At 41.2% G+C, this 21,082-nt stretch overlaps 1 protein-coding gene across 1 annotated transcript; it reads left to right on the top strand.

Moving 5' to 3' along the window:
• The first annotated feature begins 7,412 nt into the window (after positions 1-7,412).
• Positions 7,413-17,867, top strand: SAXO1 (stabilizer of axonemal microtubules 1). The gene is given in 4 exon segments (XM_033003849.2): positions 7,413-7,585; positions 12,492-12,694; positions 16,914-17,788; positions 17,790-17,867. Coding segments are annotated over 4 exon segments (1,278 nt in total). The 5' UTR covers positions 7,413-7,463.
• Positions 17,868-21,082: the final 3,215 nt, after the last annotated feature.

Raw genomic sequence — 21,082 nt, 5'->3', positions numbered from 1 at the left:
TTGTGTATGTAGAAATAAATTTCTGCACTGATTCTGAGAACAGTTCTGGCAGTTCCAGTCCAAAACCACAGTTCGCGGTGGTTTCTATCAATACATATCTCCAGATGAAAGGTTTTCAGAGACTGTTGGTTGGTTGTTACATCCTATTTGGTGTGACAGCAACTGACAGTCTTTTATAAAATACAGAATAGTTTTCCACACTGGACTTGAAAGGCTCTAATATAAGTATCAGAGAAGTCTCCATGTGTAGCACAGCTTTCTTCTTGTATTTGTGGTAAAGAAACACTTAAAGATATAGCTCAGTGCAGACATCCTATTATTTCGGATGTGGGAAATTCAGTCTTCTGCTCAGAAAAATTTTCTTCCTTGTCTGTGTAAAGTATCCTTAATTCAAACTAAGAACAAGGCCATAAGATTTCATAGAAAATCCTGTCTGAGAATCCTAGCTCCCATTTTGCAGAGGATGATGTCTGGGCTTTAACCTTTGAGGAAGATACCTGCCATTAAAGCATTGTTACACAGCATGATTTCTGATTTAGACTTGTGTGACTTTCAAGTAACAATGGCCACATCATTTTTATAATTGGACTGTTATCTATTCTGATTTGAAGGAGAGCACAGCGCTTTTTTAGCCCGTTTGTCACCAGAGGCTAAGACAGCATGAATTTGCTGTCACTTGCATGAGTGTCCTTTGCCTACTGAGCAAATGGTAACTGGTACTCAGTTATTGGCAAAAGGTGTATTGATATGCTCTTCTCATGTAGTGCTTGGACTGGAAGCACAGCCTGCAGGGCATGTGGCCCATATACTTATGGAGCCAGAATTTAGCAGCCACTGGATTGAATACAATCTCCTTTGGCAACCTTTGCACTCACTTAGTCTTGTTTTTGCCTCCGGTGGTAGAAATAATTTTTTTTTTTTTTTTTGGAGTGTGTGTGTGTGTGTGTGAAGTTAAGTGAGATTCACTACTGGAAAACCTGTGACCAGAGATACAATATTTTCAATTTTTTCCTCAAGAGTAACCTTGTTGAACAGCTTGCACTAGATATACAGGAGCTTCTCAAGATGAAATGAGAGGCATACCATTGTGGCTCTGAATAACACTTTCTGTTCTCATTTTCCAGTGTGCTCTGTCTCAGCAGAAGTAAAGGCAACAACTATTAATTTAGCACAAAACCAAGGGCAACTTTTTCCATTTGAAATCAGTGATTTCACATCTCAGAAATTATTAAAAATCTTATTATTTAAGCATTCAATTCTCCTCTCTAACCCTTCTCTGTCCATTTTTCCTGAGTATTTGTATATGTATTTCACCATTTTCTTTAATGAGAGTTGGACTAATTTAAGTCTAGTTTAGGATAGTTTCTATGCTTCTGTCATTCCTCAGATGGCTTTCTGGACTTACCCATGCTTTGCAATGGCATGAAGGAGAGCAACTTTAGATGTCATTATTGAGAAACTTAGTCACTTTGTTAGCTTAGGTTCCTTTCAGTTTTCAAGACTTCTTCAGCTATCTCCATTATCTCTCTACTTCTTTTTTCTCCCTATTATTCAGCTGGACTATACTTTCATTCATCTGAGTATATACAACAAACTGTTAGCCAGAATAGGCGCAATTAGTAGAAGCCTAAAATGTTTTTCTATTTAGAACTGTAGTCATCAATATTTGAATTAAATCTGAATTTTCTTAAATATTTGTGATGCTTAGATAGCCAAGATTTTCACTCATCTCCCTATTATGTAGAGGTCAAACATGACGTCTGTATCCAAAATGAAAGTCTGGTGGAGTTCAGAATTGGGGAGCTTGAATTGAGGGATTTGCTTTTGCTTCACATTTGTAAAAGAACAATCTCTCCATTTAAGATCTCACATGTTTATGAGTATTAACACTAAATAAACTTTAGTTTAACAGCTCCTTCATGAGGATGCATATTTTCCATTTTTTTGGCATAGCATTGCCGTATCCTGGACTTTTGAACAAACAGGGAATGGACAGCATAGGGGAATGGGTGTGTGTCTTTGTTTCCTGTCTGTAGCCAGAAGGCAATTAATTCACTCAGATATGTGTTACTATTTGTCATTCCTGACCTCAACATGTGTGGATGTACTTGATATTTCTAACCCTCCATCCTCTCTGCAAGGAATGGTAGCCATCTGTCCAGAAGAACCTGATGATTGTTTTACACTAAATCATTCTTCATTCTAGATGCATCTGAGATATTATATGATCAGTACATTCCAGAGTGAAGAAGGATGGCATGATTAATCTATGTAATCCATTCCCTAGCTTTTCTGCAGGCACACCAGGCGTATGATGATGCCTTCTGTACTCATTTATTCCCTCATTCTTTTTTTCTGATGTCCTTAATTGCAGTCATTTTCTTTTTTTGGCTACCAGCCTTGCAACCTAGGTGGTATCTAAATCAACAAGTTTTTCTGAATCTCTCAAAGGTTCTAATGTAGTTATTTGCATGAAATTTTTTCCTGTGTAGCGTGAATGCAAACAGAAAACAAAACATCTAATGATGCCTATCACCCATACAATTAGGTCTTGATAGTCATCAATCTCGAAAGGTTGTTGCCTTCATTCAATGAATTCAGTGGAATGATCATTCTTTTAAAGGTATTGTTTTCCAGTCTATAATAGCCCTGCAAGCCTTTAATGCTGTTGAGCAGTTCAGGACTAGAACAGCTAAGTTGTCACAGTGTTGTCTCTGCCTCCTTTATCCCAGTCAGGGTTTACTGACCTCATCTGTGTCCTAAGCATAGGCAGACCTCGCTGGCATCTATCCTCAGTAACATTAAACATTCAAACACCTTGTTTCACATACAGAAACAACATTGTCTATTCAAAGTAGTTGATCTTTGTGGCTTACAGATGAATTCTCTGAGGACTGATAGGTAAATCTCTTAGTTTTTCAGTTACTTGAAATACCTTTCTAGCTTTCTGTCTCATCTCACATAAATATCAAGTACTCACCTCTTCTTGATCTACGGTAGTGCTGTGCAAGGCTAAGATTTAAAAGAAATTGGTATTTGCTCCATCATTGCTGTTTATGTGCAGTGGGTATGCATGTGCAAGGGCAGAACTCGCTGGGTCTTGCTTTAGGAAATCACAAAATCCAGCATAATGAATTTGTGTCAAATGTGGTCTGCAGTGATTGTGTTAATGTGCTGAAATCTAAGAGCTCTCAGTCTTGGAGTGAGGATGGCCTTATAGTGTTTCATGACGGGTCTAATTACACTTTGACTGCTCTCTCTGGAGAGAGAGGTATAAAACTTTGTTCTCAGTTGGAGGGCACAGATAAATATCTGTATACATTCTGTGAAAGTTGCACACATTAACACCCAAATTTAGTATCCTTGGACATAGATATCTACCTGTTTCCTATCAAGAGCATATTCCAATTTCAAAGGATATTGTTTCCACAAATAATTTGCTAAAGCTATTGGACTGTTTGGACCTTTCTTTTGCTAATGGTCAGCTGTCAAAAGAAAGGCAGCCACAAATGTTCAGTGTGTGCTTTCACCATGACTGCTCCTGGGACCCTTGAAACTGAGTTTTGGCATTACTTTCTCCATTGTTTGCTGCATTTTGCGAGAACAAGTGAACTGTGACAACATGAAAGAGTTAGTCTGCATGATTGACTGGTTTTGCACAGTTATTGTTTGGGTTAAAGAAATTAGGGATCTTTAAGACTTCCTTTCTACTTGCTATACTTACTTTTTAAAATGGATCAATATCAACCTTTGCTTACATTATTTCACAGATGACACATATGAAAGAGGTAGGAAGATAGTACTTATTTCTGCAAATTGTGTCTTGTGAACCTCCAGGTACTGAAGTACAGATAAGTCAACAAAGTCCTCTGAACTGTATTGATAATATATAAAATAATATAAATCATAATGTGAAGAAACAGTAAATTCTTGTTCATTGAGGGTTATTTGAAATGAGATTAGTAGGAAGATTATAACATAGACTTTATTTTCTTGGTTGCACATGTGGAAAACAAGGTAAAAAGTGTGACTGAAGGCAAGAGCAGCCATGAGGAGTATAGGAAGCTTAACACAGAGTCTTGCTCAGAGTCCACTAGGTCACTAAAAACAAGTATTTAATGTAAGCTGATAAATTGTTCACATGTTTTATCTTGGCTTCTGTTTAGATGAACTCAACTCCTTTGAAGGCAGGGGATCTGTATTCTTTTTTCCCTCAAAGAGTCTGTTTTATAATTCTTAATAAAAAAAAAAAACCCTATGTGCTTCTTTGTTATATTTTATTACTAATATTGTCTAGGCTAACTTTATAGGTCTCAAATCAAGTAAAGCATAATTTGCATAAGTGAAAATCAGAGTAGAATTGGCCAAAACCCCCCAAAACCTAAGCACACAGGCATAACAAATGTCTAAATTCAGGTTTCATTAGTTCTTAGAAAATAGGGTACAATTTAACAACTGCAATATCAAAACATTTATACAGTAATTTTAACTGTTTATCTCTGACATTAGCATGCCAACTTGCTGCAGTCACATAGCAGTGACTTCAGTACTGAAGAATCATGTAGTAGTTTTATAAATATTTATCATCCCAGAAAGAGTAGTAAAGTGTAACAGACCTTGAAGTCTAGCATTGCTCCACTCCCTGTTGTTGAGTCTTTCTCTGTTATTTACATTAGTGTCCAGTAAAAAAATGTTTTCAGGAATAACTCTCTGGATGCAGAAGCAAAGCTTTTATAATATCATATATTGGTGGTGAATTATCATGGATGATCATTTCCTGCTCATAGTCTGTAATACAGTGAGTGTTGCTGTAAAATCTGTGGGCATACATCACAGTTTAGTGCCAAATAATAGAAAACAAAACATTCAGGTTTACTTCTCTGCCCTGTCAAGAAAGATTTGTTTGTGGGAAAGTTCTTTTCTCAAGACCTAACTCTGAAATATCTCATTCTGTTGGTGTGATCTCTGAAGTTCAACAAAGAAAGTAGAATTATACTCATGAAGAGTGGGTGAATATTTGAAGTGTAAAGCTACCTGTGTTGTCAGATCACAGTGAAGGCTTAACTTCAACCTAGGTCAAAGATCTTGGCAGCTTGGGGCTGCTGCTATCTACAGGAGATCCTGGCCTTTTTCCTATCCTGGACTGTTGAGAAGACCCCCAGCATTCACGCTGCCAGCAATGACTGCAAGGGGAAAAATGTAGGTTCTGCAAGCTGTTGTTCCCTGCCTGCTCCCGTTGGGTCTTCAGAGGGGTACCTGCATTACCTACCCTTGTCCACAGGACCTCTCACTTTCCCCAGTGCCAAAAGTGCTACTGGGCAGGTACAGGACTCTGACTTGCAAATGTCCATCAAGATGCAGAGTAAAGTGTCTGCAGCTGGCTTGGTATGGGTGGGGAGCTGCACACAGTCTCTGCTCTGGACCACTTGGGAAACCTCGTGTCACAAGAAAGCCTCTCTAAACCCTGTGTGTACAGCTGAGCTGTAATGAGATACTAACTGATGGTATTTGTGAGGTGTCATTAATTTGCTCCTGATCAGCCATTCCTTATTTGCAGAATGTTGCTGGTGGCCAGTGTCTGTACCATATGCAGGGCCATGATGAACTAGGTAATATAGCTATTTCCCTGTATCCAGTCTGAGTACAGTTTTACCATAAAAAGCTAACATAAGGGCCTCATCAACACACTCCAAAGCCAAACTGAAGACTAGTGTGCTGCATCACAGATTTTAAGAGAATAGGGGAATGAAAGTACACTTAGGGGTGATGTGAAGCCAACAGATTTGAAGCAGAAATAGGCAGATCACTTTTCCTTGGAGAATGAGTAATAATTCCTAGGAAGGCTGGAAGACCACAAGTGTGGCCAGAAAGTGTCAGTGCAGCTTGTGTTTAGAAGGTTTTTGTCACAAAATCCATTCCATCAAGGTCACATGGACTAGCAAGAGTGAACATATTAATCTTTTTTTCATTTTCTTGTTTGCCTCTTCTCCAGTTATGTGAAAGCTGGAATTTTATAAGGTTCCTAAGAGAGTGGGGCACCTCTTTTTTTTTTTTTTGAGACTTCAACCCTGAAGTCTTTTCTTCTAATATTATAACTGACAGGGATAGCCTCCCTTACTTCCTGTGAGTAGACTCCCTTTGGGTCCAAACTCAAAACTTTTCTAGGCAAAAATAAATCTACTAGGACTCCTCCTGATTTATGATTTCATAGAAGGATTTGTAATCCGAGTGAGGAACTGGTTTGTCAAAAATGTGCTGAATTTATTTGATCCTTCTGGGCCCTTCTTCCCCTCTTGTGCTAGTTTGAAAAATGAGTCAGTGTGTGAAGGTGTATCCTTGAATGTAGACCAGAGGTTATCTGTATAAATTCAGGTAATCAGACATCTACCGATCCTAGATTGCTCAACATGTAATTTAACATGGATTTTGTTAATTATAGAAGCCCTTTTGAATAAGTCATACCTGGACTAGACATATCACTGGAAAACATATATCCAGTAGAGAACTCTCTGACTTTGGTAGGAATTATGTATGAGACATAAAACCAGAGGCCTCCTCTCACTGAAGCTGCTGTTGACTGGTTCCTGAAGTCCTTAATCAGCAACCTTCATATTGACTCTAGAGAGTTTGACTCAAACCAGAAAGTGACATAAACTGTTATGTTTCTGGGAAGAAATCTGAAGGTGGAATCCCAAACCTCTTTTTTACAGGGTAAGCCTTGCCTGCCTCACTCTGATCTGTTCCCAATGTGGAAAGAAAGAGGTCACTAGTGATGGGCAATCCATGGTGGTGGTTTAGTTTCAGTCAGGAGGCAGCTTTCTCTTGAGAATCAGTTTGTTCTCACTGTCCTCATTTTGGTGCACATTATGGTGCACATTATGCACTGCATGTCTTGGAGTACCCAGACTGAATTGCTTTCAGAAAGAGAGATAGGTAGATCAGTGCTACCCAAGTGTGAGTGAATAGAGACTCCGGAACTGTTATCCTTTTGCTCACTTGTCTTCACAAGCAAGATCAATATGCGGGCAAGGTAGGGTAAGAAATTTATGATAAATGAGGCAAAAGGAATATTAAATAGAGCTTCTAGTACAGCACAATATGGCACACTTGGTTGTACCTCAGGCTAAATTGCTTCTTTCTTCATCTAGGTGAACTTGCTTTTCTTAGGCTGTTTTTGTTGGCTTCACAGAATTTTTTGACTGCAGGCTATGGTAGTAGATAGAAAAAGCCCTTTATTTGTGCAGGTTATGTTTTTGCACTTTAAATAATCAAGGCTGTAGCAGTCATTGCAATGCTTGCTTATCTGCTACTTTGTAGTTGCAGTCTGCAGCCAACTTATGCAATAAAGTATATTAATCAGCTACCTGCTAGTTACTAAATCCTGTGCTGTTTTTTTCCCTTTTAGATGTCACCGTTGTCCACACCTCCTCACCAGGCCCTATGAGAAGAATGAGAAGCCATGCATGCTGTCAGAGTATACAGAGCAATACCTGCTTTATCCCATCACTGTTCCCAGAGGCTCATTTGTGCCAAAGGAAAGGTACCAGATAGTTCAGAAAACCATGGAAGGCATCTCAACTACAAAGTATGAAAAATATCAAAAGAGAATGAGGACTGTAACTTAGATAATGTGTATGTGAGAGTTGGGTAGGGGAGGAAAGGAAAATTATTGGTTTTCACAAGGGGAGCATGAAAAGAACAACATTGTGGTTGTACAAACACTCATGAGGGCTCTATGAAGGAGAGATGAGGTCCTTCTAAGGCTAGTTGTTGTAGTGGTGTCAAGTAGCTATTTTTCTTGTACTTCCTGGAGGTTGAGATATGATCTGATCGGAGAATACACGGGCCACAGAAGCACAGTCATGGTCTTGGCTTTTGCTCAGTTTCTGTTTTGGGAACGTTTCTGGGAAACCCACAGAAATGTCTGGGAAAGTATGGATGATATTGGAGGAGTATTCTTCTTTTCTTCTGTGTTTTGTGTGGCACTTTGTACACTGTAATGTGAGTGACTGGTTTCCAAGGAGGTGTGAATATGGTAGAGCTTGATGATTGGAAAGGGGGTGTGGGTGTTTTCCTCAAGGCAGCCACTGTGGAATGCTGGGCTGTTTCTGCTTCTCAGCTATGCTATTGCTTAGTTCAGCAGAGGTCCTCACACTTGCACTGTGCCCATTTCCCTGATGGAAGTAACTTCTAAGACTCTCTCCTGCGGCTGGTAGAGTGATGTGCCAAGTGCTTGTCCACAGAAGAAACTCATAGAAAATAGGGGTCTGAACATTTAATATCAATCTGAGAGCTTCCCTTTCCTCAAACAGTGGCTGCTGCCTGATCGTGATGTTTAATTCCTTTATCATCACAGGCAGAGTCATGAGCAACATCACTCTTACTGTTGCTGAACCGAATTAGAGATCTAGGAGGTTCCAATGGCTATTAATGAGGTTACAACACTGTTGGATAAGTGAAGAGCAACTGATGTCATCTAGCTGGACTTGTGCCAAGTTTCTGACACTGTCCTACATGACATCCTTGTCTCTAAATTGGAGAGACTTGGAGTTGATGAATGGACAACTTGGTGGATAAGGAAATGGTTGGATGGTTGCATTCAAAGGGTTGTGGTCAATGGATCAATGTCCAAGTGGAGAGCAGTGATGAGTATTGCTCCTCAGGGGTTTGTGTTGGGACCAGTGCTGTTTAACATCATTGTTGGTGACATGGACACTGGTATTGAGTGCACCCTCAGCAAGTTTGCCGATGACACCAATCTGTGTGGTGCAGTTGACATGCTGGAGGGAAGGGATGCCATGCAGAGGGACCCTGACAGGCTTGAGAGGTGGGTCCGTGCAAACCTCATGAAATATAACAAGTCCAAAGTGCAATGTCCTGCACATTGTGTTGGGGCAATCCCAAGCACAAATACAGGCTGGGCGAAGAGTGGATTGAGACCAGCCCCATGGAGAAGTACTTGGGGATATTAGCAGAGGGAAAACTGATTGTGAACCAGCAGTGTGTGCTCACAGCCCAGAAAACCAACTGTATCCCGGGCTGCATCAAGAGAAGTGTGGCCAACAGCTCAAGGGAGGTGACTCTCCCCCTCTACTCCACTCTGATGAGACCCCACCTGGAGTGTTGTGTCCAACTCTGGGGCCGCCAACATAAGAACACGGACCTGCTCAAGTGGTCCAGAGGAGGCCATGAAGATGATCAGGGGGCTGAAGCACCTTCCTTGTGAGGACAAGCTGAGAGAGGTGGGGTTGTTCAGCTGAGAGAAGAGAAGGCTCCCGGGAGACCTTATAGCAGCCTCCCAGTACTTAAAGGGGGCCTATAGGAAAGATGGAGAGGGACTCTGTCAGTGAGGGTAGTGCTAGAATGAGAGGTAGTGGTCTTAAACTGAAAGAGAGTAGATTTAGATTAGATATAAGGAAGAAATTATTTACTGTGGGGGTGGTGAGACACTGGAACAGGTTGCCCAGAGAAGTTGTGACTGCCCCCTCACTTGGAGTGTTCAAGGCCAGGTTGGACGGGGCTTTGAGCAACCTGGTCTAGTGGAAGGTGTCCCTGCCCATGCAGGGGAGTTGGAACTAGATGATCTTTAAGGCCACTTCCAACCCAAACCATTCTATGATTAACAATCTTAATAACTAACACCACCCATTTGTCCTCATCCTGACATGGAAGCTCTACCAACTCTTTTCCTACCCATGCCTTTTTAAAAGGCATCAATTTAAATTACAGATGTGGCTGATGAAGTCTGAAATTCCCAGCTTAACTCACATTTTGGATGCCTCTGTCTATGTGGGAGCTTTCAGCGACAACCAAAAGGATCAGTGGGTTTCAAAGAGCAGACTTCACTTCTATATCTGCCTTCCACCTCTGGCATGAACCAAAGCTGCTAGACATCTTTGTGTCTGCCTCTAACTGAATCCTGGGCTCACTGGTGTCCTCTTAAGGCAGGCAAGGAGTGGCAGCCACCATGTGGTGTGTGTCAAGGAGTATTTATAAACTTCCTCTTCAATTAGCAATACTATTCTTGTTCAGACAAGGCTAGTGATTCCTACAGTAACTGTTACTCCTGGAGTTTAGTACAACTTCTGGAAAGCAGACTAGTAGGAAAGCACAGAAAACTATATTTGCTTCTTCAGAACATGTGCTCTACCAAGTATGTAAAACTTGCCCACCCTTGTGTCATGGTTTAGCCTCAGATGGCAACTGAGCCCCACACAGCTGCTCAATCACTCCTCCACAAAGGGATGGGGAGAGAATTGGAAGAGTGAAAGCAAGAAAACTTGTGGGTTGAGATAAAGACCATTTAATAGGTAAAACAAAAGTTGTGCACACAAGCAAAGCAAAACAAGGAATCAATTCACTTCTTCCCATGGGCAGGCAGGTGTTCTGCCATGTCCAGGGAAGCAGGGGCCCCATCACGCATAACAGCTGTTTGGGAAGACAAAATGGCATAACTCCGAATATCCCCCTGCTTCCTTCTTCTTCCCCCAGCTTTATATTGCTGAGTATGACATCATATGGTATGGGATATCCCTTTGGTCCGTTGGGGTCAATTGTCCCAGCTGTGTCCCCTCCCAACGTCTTGTGCACCTCCAGCCTGCTCACCAGGGAGGTGTGAGAAGCAGAAAAGGTCTTGACTCTGTATAAGCATTGCTCAGGAATAGTTAAAACATCCTTGTGTTTTCAACACTGTTTCCAGCACAAATCCAACACCTAGCCTCATACTAGTTACTATGAAGAAAATTAACTCTGTCCCAACCAAAACCAGCACACCTTGTAAGAGGACAAAACTCAGAGACAGAAAAGTTAGCCATCGAATTGCATGCCTTGCTGTCCTCTGGACAACACTAGTAAGAATATACACCCAGCATGAAAGTATCAAGGCCTCATGGAAAAGTGCCACCACCTACTAGAGTGCTGCTAAAAGCTCTGGTTCTCTGTGACTAAATTCAGAGAGAATAAATTGACAGTGTATGAGAGTGACTGCAGGGACTGTGAGGCCAGCAAACACTAAGTTGTCACCAGTCTTCTCTGATAACACTTTGATGAATGTTAGGTGACATACTGCAATAGAAAGCCCCCTTGATAAAGTATAGGAGTTGCAGGCAGTACAATTTTTCATGGTGTCTTGGATGCAGGTTGCCACTGATTTGTCAGAAAAACAATCTCTCCTCTGTAATGTCCACCTCAGGTTCTGTTGTATAGCAATAGTCTGAGTGGGAAAAGGTACTCCCACTGCCAGAAAAATCATTGATCATACTGGTACAGAATTTCCTACCTGTGATGCGTTACTTGTCTCTGGTACAGGCTCAGCTGGAATTGTGTAGTGTACTGTGACTGGCTTGGGAAAGACTCTTTCCGTTATCGAGACCTCCCTGCTACTGAGGATGCTGCATGGTTGTCATATTCCTGTTTGTCTTTTCTTGGCCCCTCATAAAAAACACTTTGGCTTTAAATGGCTGACAAATATATGCCAAGGGTCTACATGTGACATGTATATAAGTACCTCTTGATGCTCTTGGATTATTTTTTTTTACTTCTGCATTTCTGTTTTTACCACTATACCTAATACCTTTCCGTGTGAATTATCTTCCCATCTGCTCCACACAGACTTTTGAGAACCTTGTTTATTTGCTAAAATACATAACTAATACAGTATATTCAGAGGCTCAGGCTCTTGCCCACCCAGTATCATTCCAGATGCAAAGCACAGTATTAATATTAGAATAGCTCCTGTACTGACCATTCCTCCTCACTGTCTGCCAATACTGTAAACAAATCTGCATATCAGTGGAAAAGTACTCTGACATTAGAGACTGAATTTGCTTGTGCTAGGGAGCAGACTCTCTGACTAAAGGATATGGGCAGTGAAGGATGTGGAGAGTGAAGTAGGTTCAGGTTAGTGAATGCTGGATGGTGATGTTATTTTCTTCTCCATCTTGTTTCTGTAATGATTTGTTGGGGTTAAGTAACACCACTCCAGTGTCTTAAAATAGCTCTTCTACAGTGGTACCTGAGAAAAAGCTGACTGTCTGACCATGCTGGTGTTTTTTTCCTCATGTGGTGTTTTGCTATAAAGCTGTTTTGTTGTTATCTCCCCAGCCTGAGATGAACTGCTATTGTTGCCTCTCTCATGTTTTCCATATGTACTAGATAGACTGCTATAATTACTGGGCATTTAAAAGGAGTTACGTCTTCTGGTATAACACCACTGCAGAACAGAGATAGCTTTGTGTAAGGCCATTAACCTCACTGTGTGGAGAGAAGGGGGAACATGGCCTGCCTGAGGTTGTCCAGAGCTGCCTCAGTTCCTTTTTCAGAGTCCCAGTTTCCAAACGTGAAGGGCTTGTGTGTTTAATTAACTGCCTGTATCCTACCCAGACTTTTTAGGCTGTGGAGATAAGAGGAAATACTAATTTCTTTCTGTGTCCAGAAAAAGGAACATATTTTTTTCCTTAAGTCAAAAGGCATAATGAAATTATTCTTCACAGGAGAGATTACATAGCTCACGAAGTGTTGCCACAGAAACTTAAACCACCTGAAAAGTTTGTCAAGAGTGATGAGAGTATGGATTTAACCTCTACTTATAAACAAGATTATAACCCCTACCCTATCTGTCAAGTACCTCCATGGCTCCCCCATGTGACAAGACACGTCCCCAGTGCCAAGGCTGATACAAGAACCACTTACAAAGGTATGTGCTCTTGATACTTCTTTCAGAACTTCACCAGTAGCTTCATTTTTGAAGAAAACAGATCAAAACAGTGTGTAGTTGTTATTCCTTCTTTCTGTGTATGCTGACAAGCTGTGCAGGAACCACACAGACACAAACTGTTGGGAACACAGCTCCATATTAAAGGTAGCATTGGGATCTTTCTGAATTCACCTCCTTTGCATGTTTGACAGACCCTAAAGGCATGCTAGGTAGAAGCAGGGTCATGCAAACCCCAGCAGCATCATCTTTAGGATACACTGAATACACTCTTGGTATACAGCAGGGCTGATCAACACATTCAGTGGATCAGACACGTCTAAAATATGTAGAACTTGTTAGGTCTGAGAGGGACATGAAGCTTGAGTTCCTTTTTGTGTGTGCCGCAGAGTTAATCTGTGGATGTGCAAGAGTTCTATGTGGGAATTGTGGACACACAGAAGCTCCACAGAAATGTCCAAAACTCTCAAGCTTCCTAGTAAAACAGGTGAACTGTGCATCTAACTGTACTCTCGTTTCTCACTAGCAGTAACTTGGTATACGTGGTTTGTCTTTGTGGGGTCTATGCTCCTTCCTCTCTACCAGCACAAATTCTCTTCTGCCTGCACTGGAAGAAAACTTTCAGTTACGGAGTCACAGTAACTGTCCTAATTTTGGTAGTAAGTCATAAGTAGAAAATCAGAGGATTTTTCCTCTCCTCTGCACACCTTCCAGCTAGCTAACATTGCTATCCAGACAGGTAGCATTTGTTTATTTCTTAAAAAATTTTAAAATTATTTTATTTTTATTATGCTGTGCAAATATAGAACTTTATGATTGATGCTGGCATTGAGATTTGTCCCAGTGTACAGAAATAATTTTCTTAAAACTCAGAATGATATAGGGAGTAAGGAAATAAAAGGTATGAAAATGCAGTGTTACATTACCCATCTGAAATGACTGAAAGTCAGATTTTAGTGCAGTTGCATGTTTGCATGAACATAAACTGGAATTTTTACATTAAGTACACAGGAAGTACTGTCCATTTAGAATGACTTAAGTTGAGAAGACTATGACTCACAGGTACAAAATACCCACATTTACACAATTTTGAGCACTTTGTTTTGCATAGGCAATGTCACCAGATGGTATTCATCACTTCAGTGTAGTCAACAAGAAAAAGGCTGCTTTGAGCAAGTGGAGGATCTTTCCTTCTGTGTTTATATATCCTTAACTTTTCTGTATCTGAACCAGATGTATATGTTTGTCTTTTATCAGTGTTTAGGTCAGCACCTTAACCGTTCCCCCAGAGCCCTAATAAAATGTATCAGAACCACATTTGGTTATAATTTTCAGTATTTTTCAAAACACTGCAAATGGAAATCTTCATGCAAACCACTTCAAAGGTCAAGTTGCATACCAAATGAATTCCCTTTTAAAGACCCAGGTTCACAAAAACACAAGTTTTCATTGTTCTGTTCTCTAAGCTTTGCTAAGTTTTACTGATCATTACTCTAGTGTGAAATTCTGAAACATGCTATTCAGATAACTGTCATAATTAAAATATTTAAGCAGCATATAAAACAGTGCTGCATTGGTATTAAATTTCCTCTCCTACTGTATTGACATACGTCTTCCCACTAAACACCATATCCCAGATGAAACTATATGTTTAAGATGATGCTATTGCATATCACAATTAATGTCAGATGACTTTGTCACTTCGGGTTTCAAAATTCTCATCTCCTCCAAGCTACATATGCAGCTGTTTCTATCCATCTGCAGGTACGTAATCTAACTTTAGTTTTGTCTTTCTTGGTTGTAGTGAGATGTGCCTAACCTTCCAATAACATATGGTTTATATCCTCTATTCCCTTCTGTATCCCCTAATGTTTTCAAGATTGTGCTACACGGAAAACTATTAATATCTATGGGAAAAGAATTAGAGTTACAATAAAATTGTAACATATTTTGAAGGTAGCACTGCTGGCTTAAACTAAGTAAAATAAATTCATAAAGGCCTCCAAATGTGTAGAGCTTATAAATTTTAAAAATTGAAGATGGGTGGACTTGCTTGTCATATTTTGAATATTTTGCAAAAGCCGTGGGTGGTTACGTCTGAAATGCACAGGCTAGTTTTCAGCAAGGATAATGGGAGAACCTAAAAAGCTTTTCAGTAAATCTTGGTTGGCATCTGAAATGTCAGATCTCTGAACAATCCCTTGCTTATAAATGGGCTGAATCTCATTAGGTCCTCACTTTTTAACACTTGTCACATTCCCTGTAATGACACATGTCCATATATGCTTATCGTTCACCCTGCTGGACCATGTTTCCAGGAAAATCATGTACCCTAGGCATGAGCACAAGGTCAGCAACCCACGAGTGCAGTGGTGCCTGCACACCTCTTGTTGACCCAGAGAAAAGGGAGCACCTGGGGCATTTAAACATCACTCGCACTAGCAGGGCACACAGCCTGGGCTTCAGCGACACCAACAGTGGCAAATCAATGTCTATGCTGGCACACACAGACAGGCCCATTTCCTCAGCTGACTACACTATTTAGTGGCATGAGGGCAGCTCCGTACCCACAGGATGGGGTATGCTCTCTGGGAGCAGCACAGTGCTGGCATCTGCTGCTTCCTCTCTTGTGTCAGGGCAGAGCAGCTTGATTTGAACCAGAAGGACTTTAAGTGGACACCTAACTGGGGCAAAAAACTGCTTTTCTTTTGGTTAACTTCACATTGTAATCAACATATCCTTTGTGTAATTGTGTTTGGGCAGTACAATACTCACTGCCATTCAAGAGGAATAACTGTTTGGATTGGAGAGTTCAACTATCCTGATACCTAACTGTGTCATTTACTGTCTAGTACTTTGAAATCTAGACTTAATTCCTGTACAGAGTCAGCTGGAAGCTTATTTGCCTCATGACTCTCAATGTGGTTTGAAAGGAGGGAAAATTAAAAAAAAAAAACAAAACAAAAACCCAACAACAACAACAACAACCAACCAACCAACCAACCAACCAAACAAACAAACAAACAAACAAACAAACAAAAACAAAACTTGGGCTAGCTCCAAGACTATTTAATGTAAACTTACTTTCCAGTATCCATGATGCTCTTTAGAGGAAGTTACACAAGAATACTAGGAAGGGAAAAATCAATGGTCTTGTGGCTGCAGCACTGGTTGGAGAGTTAGGCAGCTTTCTAGTGTAACTGAGTGTAAATCTTTTTATGGTTCCTTGCCTCATTTTTTTCCCTGGTATCCTGCCAAGGAAGAAAGAGATAAATGTCTCTAAAATGTTGCCTAAAGTATTTTCTATCATGAATTTGGATAGTAAGTTTTCTGGAGTATGGAGCATCTCTGCAATATGATTCAATGATTCAGATCAGTATAGTCTTGATCTGAAAATTCTGGTAGTTTTTCTAATAAGGAAGAATTGGAGACAGAATTACAAGCTCCTTCTTGGTTTCTGCTTGTACTGACAGCAGGAGTACCACAGAGAACAAAGCCAAGAGTTGAGGAGATGCTACACAACACAGCTTGCTGACATCAAGATGAGCTGAAAAACCCTGAACTCAGCAAACAGTAGGCAGCATCACATCTGTGCAGTTCAGAAATCAGGTCATCCCCAAGTGAGGAGGTGCAAAGAGGAGGGGTATCTCTGCATCTTGGCCTTTAGAGTGGAATGGTGAACATCTGTCTCTCCTTGCCCCAGAGATACTATGGGAGACACCTGAACACCCTTCTGCAGGCACAGGCATACTTTGCCTGTGCTCTGAGCCAGCCACACCATAGCTGCAGGAAAGTAACTGAAGGGGTTGAAGTCAATGCCATAATACTTCACTTTCATGGTTTCTGGTTGACTGAGCATGAGGACAGTACTCACTTATTGACCTGCAGAAAGTGTCTCTGCAAGACCGAGGATGTAATTTAATCTTTCCGTATTGTATTTCACCATCTCTGTAGGCTTGGGTAGGTACGGGACTATTTTCATTCTATTCTCTGTGTAGATGCTAAGCATTTCCAGGGGTTAACACACTAGCGTATAATGTGTTCTACAGCAGCTCTTTTAATAAGATTTGTCAATCATTACAACATCAATATATATTTATTACAGTAGAAAATGAAATAATCAAAACATAATATGGTACATGCCTAAACTCACCAAAGAACTTCAGCTGAACACTTAGATAGGATTTCTTTTATGTTTCAGATGACTATGTGCTATGGCATGAGTCAAAGACAAAGCCAACCAGACCAAATGATGGGTTTTGCCCATCAGATGTAAAATTCAACCACAGAACCATTGTTCAGGATGACTATCTCTACAGGAGGCCGGTTGCCACTCAAAACTTCAAACCTCCAAATCTGGTCCAGAAAACAAAGGCTCCTTTCGAGAATATAACAAATTATAGAGTGAAATATGTGCCACATCCTCTGAAGAAGCACTATGTCCATAAAAATGTGAAATACAAGGTCAGTGAGGTCCCATTTGATGGTCTCACTACCCACAAGGTTTCTTACAAGGCTCTGGCCAATCAGCCAGCCAAGCTTGCAAAACCACACCAGCCAAAGCTTCTCCGCGATCTTCCATTTTCTTCTACAACTGAGTTTCAAGAAAAATACCAAGCTTGGCCACAACCTCCTGTATTGACCAAAAAACCTGATGTATATCTTCCTCCTCTGGATAAAATGGAACTTCACACCACCACTCAGATACATTACAAGTACCCAAATGACAAGCCAGACAAAATATGTCAATCTTTGGTCCAGCTTAAAAAAAGTACTGAGCCATTCAATAGTTGCTCTATAATGAAGGAAGACTATAAGCCTTGGTTGTGCAAGAGACTAAAACCTATCACTCATGCTCCGGAGCGGACTTTCCCAGAAAAAACAAAGGATTACTTAACTACCTTTCAGACCCACTATGTGCCTCATCCACTCACAATTATGAAGAGCTATAAACCTGGCTGGTCAGGCCCAAAGCGTCACACCCTGCTAGATGCTAAAACTATCTACAATACCAGCTATACACCAAAGGGCATTGTTAGGTGCTTGGCCTCTTACAAAACCCCACCTGATTATGTCTTTTGAGGGAGCTGACGCTGATGGTCACACTCTCTATCTCCCTGCTTCCAAGAGTAAGTGCCTGCAAGCTGGACACTGAAGGAAAAATGAGAGTGGATGCAGCCTTCTTGGAAATCTATTCAAAGAGCAGGGCCTCAGTGAGCTACAGAATACAGCTTGATTTTTTTCATAATTCTCTTTCAAATCAATCACTGATTTCACATTTGGAGAGCTCTTAAAATAAACTTAATTCCCGGGCATTGGCTTTTTCTGTATCATTTGCACAAATGAAAAACATAAAATCTAGGGAAAATACACACTGATCCTTGTTGTTTCTTTGTATTTTTATTTTCTTTTTCCCACTTAAGCTTTGCTCTTTAATTGAGAACTTCAATGCCTCCTAATTTGGGGTTGCCCTGAAACAGAGACTTTGTGTGCTGCCTGACCTTCCTTAGAGCAAGGGTTTATTTAATACTGCCTCTGTCAGCCTGCTCTTCTCCTGAGCGAAGTGCTGATCACAAGGTGAGCTTGTCCTCTGCATGGATAGGGCTGCACTTCTGCTCTTTCTGTCCCCTGTGGAGGCAGAAGTCCTCCCTTTGCTCTCTAATGAAGTTAAAGTAAAGCAACATCTCCCCAGGCTGTACTTTAATTTTTATTAAAATGGGCAGTGTCATTAGCAAATGTGCTGGGTCTGTGTGTGTGGTGGGGGTTTTTGGTAGCAGAAGAGGGGGCTACAACAGTAGAACTTTTTGAGAAGGTTCTCAAAGCTCCCCTGGCTCAAAGTTGGACCCAGCTCTGGCCAGGGACGAGCCAATTAGTGACAGTGGCTGAGCCTCTGTGAGAACGTATTTAAGAAGGGGAAGCTGGGAGGAGGCATTGGAGTTGTGAGGAGGAGCTGTGAGGGAGACACCTCTGCAAACACTGAGGTCAGTGGAAAAAAGGAGGAGAGGGAAGTGTGCTGGAGCAGAGACTCTCCTCAGCTTCTGGTGGGAAGGCAGGCTGTCCCCCCGGCCACCCATGGAAGTCACTAGTGGAGTAGATGACGACTTGCAGTTCATGGAGGACCCCATGCTGGAGCAGGTGACTGTGCTCAAAAAAGGCCAGGAATCTAAGGGCAGCCCCTGCTGTTGTAGTTTGGTGCTGGGAGGACTGCAACAAGTGGGATGGACCCACATCAGTGCAGCTCACGAATGGATGTGACCTGTGGGAAGGACTCACATTGTAGAAAGTTTCTGGAGGACTGTCTCCCAGGATAGGGACCCCACGCTGGAGCAGGGAAAGAATTCGAGGAGTCCTCCTGGAGGAGGAAGAAGCAGCAGGACTAACTGCACCTCCCCCATCCTCCATCCACTGCTTCCCTGGGCCACTGTGGGAGAGGAGGTAGAGAAATAGGGAGCAAAGCTGAGCCCAGGAGGAAGGGGGGGGAAAAGGTGTTTTTAAGATGTGGTGATGCTTCTCACTGTCCTACTCTGTCTGTTAAGTAGTGTTGTTAGTGTCTGAATTAAATTGATGTCCTTTTTCTTCCCCTATGAGTCTGTCTTTTGCCCATGAAAGTAATGGGTGAGTCATCCCACCCTGTCCTTATCTTGATTCTGGAGCCTTTTGCTTTATTTTCTCCTTCCCATTCCTGAGGAGGAAGGAGTGAGTGAATGCCTGTGTGGTGCTCAGTTGCCCTCTGGGCTCAAACTATTACAGCAAATCATCATAAGAGAAAATTATGATTTAGGAGAGAATGAGTGTGTTTAACACAAACAGTAAAGACGGGCTGCACTGCAGTACACAGGATTTGGTTACTGTCTTCATGCAGAATGAATTTATGGATAAAGATGAGTAGAAGTTAGTTTTACCTTATGTTTGTGCCAGTTAAATTTAACTTTTTCTTAGAGTGGTCACAATCTCAGAAAGAAGGAAATACATGTTATAATCCCTGAAAAAGTGCTTAAAAGGCCACCGAACTGCACCACAGGTTTGTGTAATTGTTTTTGAAATTACGTGCAAGAGGAGGATGAAAATGAAACTATATTTGTGTGCATGGCAGAACTAGATGATGCTAGAGCTAGATGAACTGACACTTGGTCAGAAACCTCTCGGATGTTCTACAGTGATCTTGTCTTGTTTTGTGGGACAATAATGAGTGAAAAAAAGGACTATTTGCCTTTGGCCCGGCTTTTAATGTTGGGAGCGGACTTGAGGAGCTCATGAAACCTGAACTCATGATGCAGCACAACGCACTTCTCACTCAGTGAACAAAAGGGTGGATATAGAGAAGTCAGCTGTAAACAACCTCCTACTTCATTCACTGGTAATTTTGAAGAATGGATGATGTCATAAATACCTAAACACTGGCCTAAGTGTAAAAGCTATTATTGAAAAATGTTTCAAAAGTCAAAATTCAAGTATGAAAACAAGGAACTTTGTCCTTAGCAGAGTTGAGAAAAACATCCAGGGGTGTTGCACTGTGAAACACGGAAAAAAGAAGGAGGATTGTGCTAAGCAATAATAGATGAAAACTGTCACTGCTAGAGCAAGTTACTTCACTGGTATCAATTACTGTAACCACTGTCAATAGACATCACATATGTATACCACAGAGCCTATTTGGAGGGATAGCTTCGTCCTGCATCCCTGAAAATATAGAAGAGGAGAACTCACCAGTGCAACAGATTTCCAGTGCAAAGCACAATCTGTTAGTCAAGTCTTAAGCACGAAAGCTGAATTAAGGAGACACATCCAAACTAAATTTTAGAAGGTTAGCAGCTCCCTGGAATGTCTTGAATGTGCTCAGACAGGAGGCAGGCAGGACTGCAGTTGTTGCCTGTGGACAGGTTGAGCAAAAATATTTAATTGCCTTGTCCTCAGTGGGAAACAAAATACCCCAAAATACCAAGTTATCTGGAGTAATGGGGGAGTGAGGGGGAATGGGAATAACTAATCTGTTGAGTTTTGACCTGAATGGTATCAGCCTTTCAACCACCTGTGCCTGCAAGGACTGCAAAAGTCAATGCCTTACATCTGAAGCAGACATTCCATCTGGAGATTTGCAGTTGGCAATAGGTGAGAGGCCAAAAAAATCAGTAAATTACATGCTTATAGTCTAGAAATAAGAACAGACAGCAGATTTGTGAAGTTTACTGCTATGAACTCTAAAAAGGGCTTCACCTAATGCTATAGATTGCTAGAGAGAGCAAATTGTCAGCACCTCAATTGTTTCAGAGCTATGAAGAAAGTGTTGAAAGGTAAGTGGTATGTTTCAACAAGGACTGAAGATGTTTGCATGACAGGGAAGCAGTATCGATCCCAGCCATGGTACTCCAG

The sequence above is a fragment of the Tyto alba genome, unplaced genomic scaffold, assembly GCF_018691265.1.
Source record: "Tyto alba isolate M040663 unplaced genomic scaffold, T.alba_DEE_v4.0 Super-Scaffold_42, whole genome shotgun sequence".
Classification (NCBI taxonomy): Eukaryota; Metazoa; Chordata; class Aves; order Strigiformes; family Tytonidae; genus Tyto; species Tyto alba.
This window is presented reverse-complemented; position numbering and strand designations above follow the sequence as displayed.